Source organism: Telopea speciosissima, chromosome 4 (assembly GCF_018873765.1).
Source record: "Telopea speciosissima isolate NSW1024214 ecotype Mountain lineage chromosome 4, Tspe_v1, whole genome shotgun sequence".
NCBI classification, from domain to species: domain Eukaryota; kingdom Viridiplantae; phylum Streptophyta; class Magnoliopsida; order Proteales; family Proteaceae; genus Telopea; species Telopea speciosissima.
The window spans coordinates 23,560,819-23,567,791 of NC_057919.1; the positions used below are offsets into that span (position 1 = coordinate 23,560,819).

A 6,973-nucleotide genomic window follows, 5' to 3' on the forward strand; every position below is an offset into this window, starting at 1 on the left:
CCCCCCCCCCCCCCCCCCCCCCCCCCCCCCCCCCCCCCCCCCCCCCCCCCCCCCCCCCCCCCCCCCCCCCCCCCCCCCCCCCCCCCCCCCCCCCCCCCCCCCCCCCCCCCCCCCCCCCCCCCCCCCCCCCCCCCCCCCCCCCCCCCCCCCCCCCCCCCCCCACGCCCCCCCCCCCCCCCCCCCCCCCCCCCCCCCCCCCCCCCCCCCCCCCCCCCCCCCCCCCCCCCCCCCCCCCCCCCCCCCCCCCCCCCCCCCCCCCCCCCCCCCCCCACCCCCCCCCCCCCCCCCCCCCCCCCCCCCCCCCCCCCCCCCCCCCCCCCCCCCCCCCCCCCCCCCCCCCCCCCCCCCCCCCCCACCACAAAACCAAACCCACACCCCCCCCCCCCCACCCACAAAAAAAAAAAAAAACACCCACCCCCCCCCCCCACCCCCCACAAAAAAACAAAAAAAATAAATTTTAAAAAATAAATTTTCAAGAAGTAGAAGATTGCATATATACTTGTGGTCAGAATACAATACACATGCATAGACATACATGGGATGCATGTTAATATATGGTGTTATATGGCCATTTCCATCTTTTCAAATGGAAAGAGATTGCTTAGGCTTAGAGCTTGTAATGGAGTGAAATAACTCCACCATAGCCTAGGCTTAGAGGTTCCATCGATTCCTTGGGTTCCAAGAGAACCCTAGGTCAAGTCTCTCCCATTTCCCCAAACCTTAAAATCCAAAATAGAGGAAGATGTGTAGGATTTAATGGCTTACCTACCCCAAGAATAGGAGAACTCCACGTTTATGGCTCCAAGAAGTGGGGTCTCAACCTCCAACCAAGCTTCTCCACCTTCCTCCTCCTTTTCTCCTTCCTCTTTCACTCCTCTTTCTCTCCTCCACGATTTAGGTTAGATGGGAGAAGTAAAGAGATATGAATGCTCTCTCCCATTTTAGTCTTATTTATAGAAAATGGGCCTTGGGTCCTTTAAGTTAAATGGGTCAAGAGCTAAATGGGTTGATCCATGATTTTATTTGGGAATTAGGAATGGAGTAACCTATCCTTGGGTCAAATACAGTTGAAATGGGTCATATAAGTTAAATGGCTACTTGAGTCCAATGGGCCTCTTAAACTAAATGGGCCTGCCCACTGGTTATAATTAGGAAAGAGCCTAATTAAAAGATGGGTTCACATGATATGGCTTAAGCTCTTTACATGTTTCCCGAGGTAAGTGGGACCATCAATAAAATATTTTCTACCCAACTAAAATAGCCCGGGCAGTTCAAACCTTGGCCCGTACTTCGAAGGCATCGAGGGAAAGGGTAAATAAATAAAATTAAAGGTTAGAACTTACTTCTTAGCCATCATGGTTTGTCCCCCATGACCCCGATAGTTTCCTCTATAGGCAAACCCGTATTGTGGTCAATTATTTTGTAGCGGTTTGACCACGGTGAAAAAACACTCAAGACATACAATGAATTAACTACACGTCACGGAAAGAAAATAATAATTAATATACTCCGGGATGCGGTATAACGGGGCGGCCGCACAATCGAAGTGGCATTCTTTCTCCCTACTTAAAAATAAGGAGAAAGAATGCCACCGATCTAATAGACATGTCACCCCTGAACCCTAACACAAGGGCACACAAAATGACCGCAACACCCATGGTCATTTTTGGGGTTCCAGGGGAAAAGGGATGTGGCGATCATTTTGCATGCCCCTATGTCATGGCATAGGGGCGGCTTGTGCTACGCGACTAGGTGGCATTCTCTTTACCATAAAAATAAAAATAAAAGCTTTACAATACCCTCTTTTCATATATATAATCCCAAATCAATTGACTAATGGCCCAAATACACAAGCTATCCACAATGAAATTTGGAGATTTGTCAACAATATTTTTACAAACTGTAAAAAAAGAGATTAATAAATGGTTCTTCTGGTTCCAAACTCTGTCTTAGGAATTATTTGGGTTTGTTTAAGTTGTTAAGTAAGTCTTGACTGAAGTCCCATAATTTTCTACCCAAATCCTTATCCCGAGCTTGAGAAGAAGGTTGCTTTTCATTGCAATCGGCAAAGTATTTTCCACTAATACCTTTCAAGTTGGGATGAAGAGCCACATAACAAGTCGTTGATGCACCCTGGAAGACAAGTATTCATCCCCTAACTTTAGTATTTTCAGGGATCTACCAAGTAGTTTCCACAATAATTAAAGAACAAAAATCATGATCGAAATATTATTTCATACCTGTTCTATGTTTTTCACAAATGGCTTCAGTAATAATGTTAGGGGAAGAATGGCTGAAAGAGAACACATTATGATATAAGTACTAGATTGAATTCAAATTTCTTAAAAAGAAAAGAAAGGGCATACCCAGTGCACAAGGGTTTCCGCCACTGCGAGGTCTGGGAAGGGTCATAATGTAAACAGTCTTACCCCTGCTTTCACAGAAAGACTGTTTCCAGACTCGAACCTATAACCACTTGGTCACAATGGAGCAACCTTTACCTTTGCACTAAGGCCCGCCCTCAAATTTCTTAAAAAACAAAAAAAGAAAAAAAATAGAAAAAAGAAATCTTAGCATATATATATGCTTAGTTACCTCTTCCAAAAATTGTATATCGATTTATATTAGTAGGAATAAGCCCTGGATGTAGGGAATTTGCAGTCACATTAACTCCTCCTTCCTAATTCACATTCTCAGAATACATAATCCAATAGTAGGAAAATGCCTGGGATAATTAATAGTTATTAGCTTAATTAGTGAAAAATTACCTGCAATTGCTTAGATAGCTCATTAGCATGCAATATATTTGCGAGCTTCGATCGACCATATGCATCAAATGGTTTGTACCTATGCCCAAGCCTCAATCAATCAATTTATGAAGAAAAACTAGATAAATACAGTACTAATAAATTAAGGCACTGTTTGGTATGCATTCTTGGAATAGATTCTGGGTCTAGAATACATTCTAAAAATGAAAAGTAAAGAAGAATCAGATTTTAAAATGAGTTCTAGACCTAGAATCTATTCCAATAATGCATACCAAACACAGCCTAAGTAATTAGTGAAGACAAAAGATCATTACATAGATATGTCATTTATCTTGTCCAGACCGATTAGGTTTGAACTACTATTTGGATATCTATGAGCCGAAGATGAGACATTGACTATTCTTCCTTCAATCCCAGTTGATTTTGATGTTGCTTTAAGCTTGTCTAACAAGAGTTTTGTTAGGAGGAAATGCCCTGAATTTAAAGAGAACAAGCTACCCAGGTGACTATAATATGTATCTGAACATGCATGCATGCACTCCATAATTAATATATATATCTCTTACGTACCCAGGTGATTGGTAGCAAACTGCAATTCTACTCCATCTACAGAGAGCTGGAAAGGGCAACCCATTATCGCTGCATTGTTACTGCCAAATTAATAAAAATTAATGAGCTTCCATTGAGTTAAGATATATATAAAGATGGACAGACACAAACAAATCATGGTTCAGGTTCTTGTACAAGAATCATTCTCGTACGGTATCAGCCGCAGCATAAATGAAATTTAAGAGAGTGAGTGGATTCCATCTGTATTATTGCCTAGCAAAATTTCATTGTCAGGTGATTTCTCTTCCTTTCAAATAATTAAAAAGAAAGGAAGAGAAGCAATATTGGTTCAAAAGAGATTTTGTGCTCATAATTGTGTAACTTACTTAAAACTCTTAGGACTCTCAAGCACTATATTTGGCAAGGGAAAGAGAAGGTTGCCATTTTCTGTGGTGCCTGCGCTCAAACACAAGAAAGGTGAACTGACCACCCTGCTCTTGTGACATGAAAAATGTCACCCATGTTGGAGCCCTGAGATGCACTCTCATTGGCCTTTGCAATGGTGTAGGGGCCACACAGCCTGCCAGCTATCCACTCGATCCTATTTAGTAATTATACTTTTCAAAATATTAAATTTATTTTTTAATTTAAAATTTAAGGGATTTGGTTGAAAAGTAAAATTTAATAATCAAATTTCGAATAATGTGGAGTTAGCTACACAATCATGCTCAGTAATTATTACAAAAATTTCCATTTTAGTTTTGATTTCACTTCTTTCTCTTTTCTTACCCTTGCAACCAGACATAGCTATAGAGAGATAGAGAAGCCATAGAAATCATTACAAGAGTTTCCGTTTTGGTTTTGAATGGACCCATATGTATTCATTACCCCAGGCTCATTTTTCTCATCAGGCCCATGTTTGATTTAGCTTGGTCCAGTACTAAGCCCATCAAAATTTTGGCATGGCCCATAATTGGGCTAGCTTTAACCCAGTACTGTGTGAACCCGTCCATAGGAGAATAGTTCAAGTTCTCGTTCTCATACGAGAACCATTCTCATATGCAGATGACGTATAGATGGAATCCAAGAGAGAGAGTCTCCTCCGTACGAGAATGGTTCTTGTATGAGAACTTGATCCAGTTTGGTCGAATGAAATTTCGCTGCTACACTCATAGCAAGAATGTTCCTGTTACAAGGCTGGTAGTCAAGAAAATGGAATCTTAAAAGGTATTTTAAAAAATACAAAACCCTAGGAGGATATTTATGAACCCAAAGGGTAAGGGAAAGGGAATTATTCCATTTCCTTGGCTGCTAGCAAAATTTGTTAGAGCCTTCGTCTATAGCTAGTATTTGAAGTACGGTGGATTTTGCTTACACGAGTATATTCAAGTGACGATGTGAAGAATTGAAGGAGCGAGCAAAGGAAGTGACAGATTTGATAGAGGCCAAGTCCATTTCCATAACCTCCAACTTTGCGTTTGGTTGCTCTTTGAGAAGAACTTCCTTTACCTTTAAACCACTCTCTAAGTTTCTTGATGGAATGATTACTTTGGCTCCCCTTACAGCCAGTACTCTTGCCGTTTCTTTTCCAATTCCACTGGTTGCACCTTCCACAACATAAAGAATAGTATCCATTAATACTGCAGCTAGTTCTCCTCTCCAATTACTGGAGGAGACTTGCAAAACAAAGCACAGAGAGAGAGAGAGAGAGAGAGAGAGAGAGAGAGAGAGAGAGAGAGAGAGAGAGAGAGAGAGAGACCTGTGACAATAGCAGTGAGGGCGGTTGCATCAATTCCATCAGTGACTTGCTCGGCGGTGGATGAAGAGCCAAAACCTGAAGCTGATGCTCTGGAAAACCAATCCCAAAGACCCATCGATGTAAGATAAGTTTTTAGAAGCAAGGATTGGAATTGTGGAATATTTACAGTATTTAAAGCCTTTAATTTGAGGTCATTTTATGGAGGCTGCCTGTTTGGACTTTAGGGGATGGTGGACGACGCGGGACCTTCACGTCCACTTCCTTGATTATCGTTGAAAGGTTAAAAAAACGAAAAAAAAAAAAAAAAAAAAAGGGAACTTAATTCACTTGTTTCATTTCAGATAAGCTCGCATATGGATACATGGCCAATTTGGATCCTCTCCAATGAGTTGGAGACTCCAATGAGGCATTTGACGGCTGGGCTGTATCACACATATTTTTACGCACGCTCAATCAGCTTTAGGATGGGATTGGGCTCCTCTCCATGGAGGGCATCATCCAATGAGGCATCTGATAGTTGGGTTATGCCGCACACATCCCGATGTGTGCCCAGTCAGCTATGGGGATGTGTGCGGCATAACTCAGCCGTTGGATGCTGTATTGGGCATTCATTGGATGATGCCCTCCAAGGAGAGAAACCCAATCCAATCTCTTAGGATGCTCACTAGGTGGTGGCTGGGCACGTGCCTCATTTAAGAGGATCTAGATCTGCACCTCATGTATGGCCATACAATCCGCATCGCTTTATCGAGAAAGAGAGGAACATCTTCATCGTGAAATCGTGAACCCATGAAAAGGACTAGTTTAAGGTTTTTTTTGTTGGTAGAATGATAACATGGATTTTTATCGTTTCACATGTGGTGCATGGGCAATGATGTCTTTTCATCTTCTCAAGTGATAGGTGGACGGTTGAATTCTCAAGGGTGGTGCGCATGCATTGGACAAATGCCTGAACCCTGCTTAGATTCGAGGTCTGTATTTTCCCGATCTATTATTTAAGGCTAGATCACATTCTAGTACAAGAATCGTTCTTAGGCACACAAATGGAATCCACCTACTCTTTTGGATTCCATCCATGCGTCTAAGGAAGTATGAGAATGATTCTTGTACAAGAACCTGATCTGGCCTCTCTTATTCACAGAAGTTGAGAGATACTTGTGTCCATGCGAGCAATTTTTCCAAAGGGTGTCAAAATGGAACTGAAACCGATTGTCGGAACCGGAACCGACCGTTTAAGATCGAAACAAACCGCATCGTATAAAAATGACGCGATTTTGGTTTCATAGGTTCTATTACTGGTTCGGTTTGATTCAAAACCGAAAAACCGTTGGTTAACCGAATAGAAACCGGATAGAAAACCGATATTAGGAATATTCTTATTTGTTTAAGAATGGAGTTAAGCACTCTAAAATATTAGGATTGCTTACTGAAGTTTTTTTGAATTTCAGTGTAAGTGCCAAATTCATGAGGGAACGGAAGGTTTTAGTACGAGCATGTCTTAGTGGATTTTGTTAAGGAATTGAGTGGGGTATGGATCGATGATGTCCTTAGGTTGGTTTCCCTGTTTAAGTGAACTTTGTCTAGAGTTAGATGTGTATAAAACAAATATAAATTTTCCCACATAACAAGGATATGGAAAATAAAATTAAAAGGTACAAAGATGAAACCGGTACTACGTACAAACCGCATGTAAACTGGATAACGAAAACCGAATAAAAACTGCTAAAATTGCATCACATATAAAACGATTTTGATTTTGAGTGATTCTTATCCGGTGCGGTTTTGATTTATACTTTGCAAAACGTGCACCGAACCGAAACCGCACCGTATAATCAAAACCACACCGTTTGACACCCTTAATTTTCCCCCCCATTTCCCCCCCCTCTCAATTCTTAGG

At 42.2% G+C, this 6,973-nt stretch overlaps 1 protein-coding gene across 2 annotated transcripts; it reads right to left on the reverse strand.

The window, feature by feature from the left end:
* Positions 1–1,932: 1,932 nt before the first annotated feature.
* LOC122657605 (short-chain dehydrogenase TIC 32, chloroplastic-like) lies at positions 1,933–5,198 on the reverse strand. Of its 2 annotated transcripts, XM_043852359.1 has the most exons (8): positions 5,077–5,198; positions 4,693–4,924; positions 3,339–3,418; positions 3,083–3,242; positions 2,769–2,847; positions 2,596–2,680; positions 2,241–2,293; positions 1,933–2,133 (listed from the first exon to the last, which is right to left on the reverse strand). In XM_043852359.1, exons 1-8 carry the CDS (start codon positions 5,189–5,191, stop codon positions 1,957–1,959), a joined length of 981 nt encoding a protein of 326 aa, XP_043708294.1. In that variant the 5' UTR covers positions 5,192–5,198; the 3' UTR covers positions 1,933–1,956. The 2 variants fall into 2 exon arrangements, with proteins under 2 accessions (XP_043708294.1, XP_043708295.1); XM_043852360.1 differs by lacking the exons at positions 2,241–2,293; positions 2,596–2,680 and having other exon boundaries at positions 5,077–5,195.
* Positions 5,199–6,973: the final 1,775 nt, after the last annotated feature.

What these genes read in the sequence shown, in the direction of transcription:
- LOC122657605 (XM_043852359.1), bottom strand. Translation starts at nt 5,191, where the DNA reads ATGGGTCTTTGGGATTGGTTTTCCAGAGCATCAGCTTCAGGTTTTGGC. An exon ending in CGTCACTTGAATATACTCGT is followed by an intron (nt 3,419 to 4,692) that starts GTAAGCAAAATC and finishes TTAATTTGGCAG; the next exon opens with TAACAATGCAGCGATAATGG. An exon ending in AGCTATCTAAGCAATTGCAG is followed by an intron (nt 2,681 to 2,768) that starts GTAATTTTTCAC and finishes AATGTGAATTAG; the next exon opens with GAAGGAGGAGTTAATGTGAC.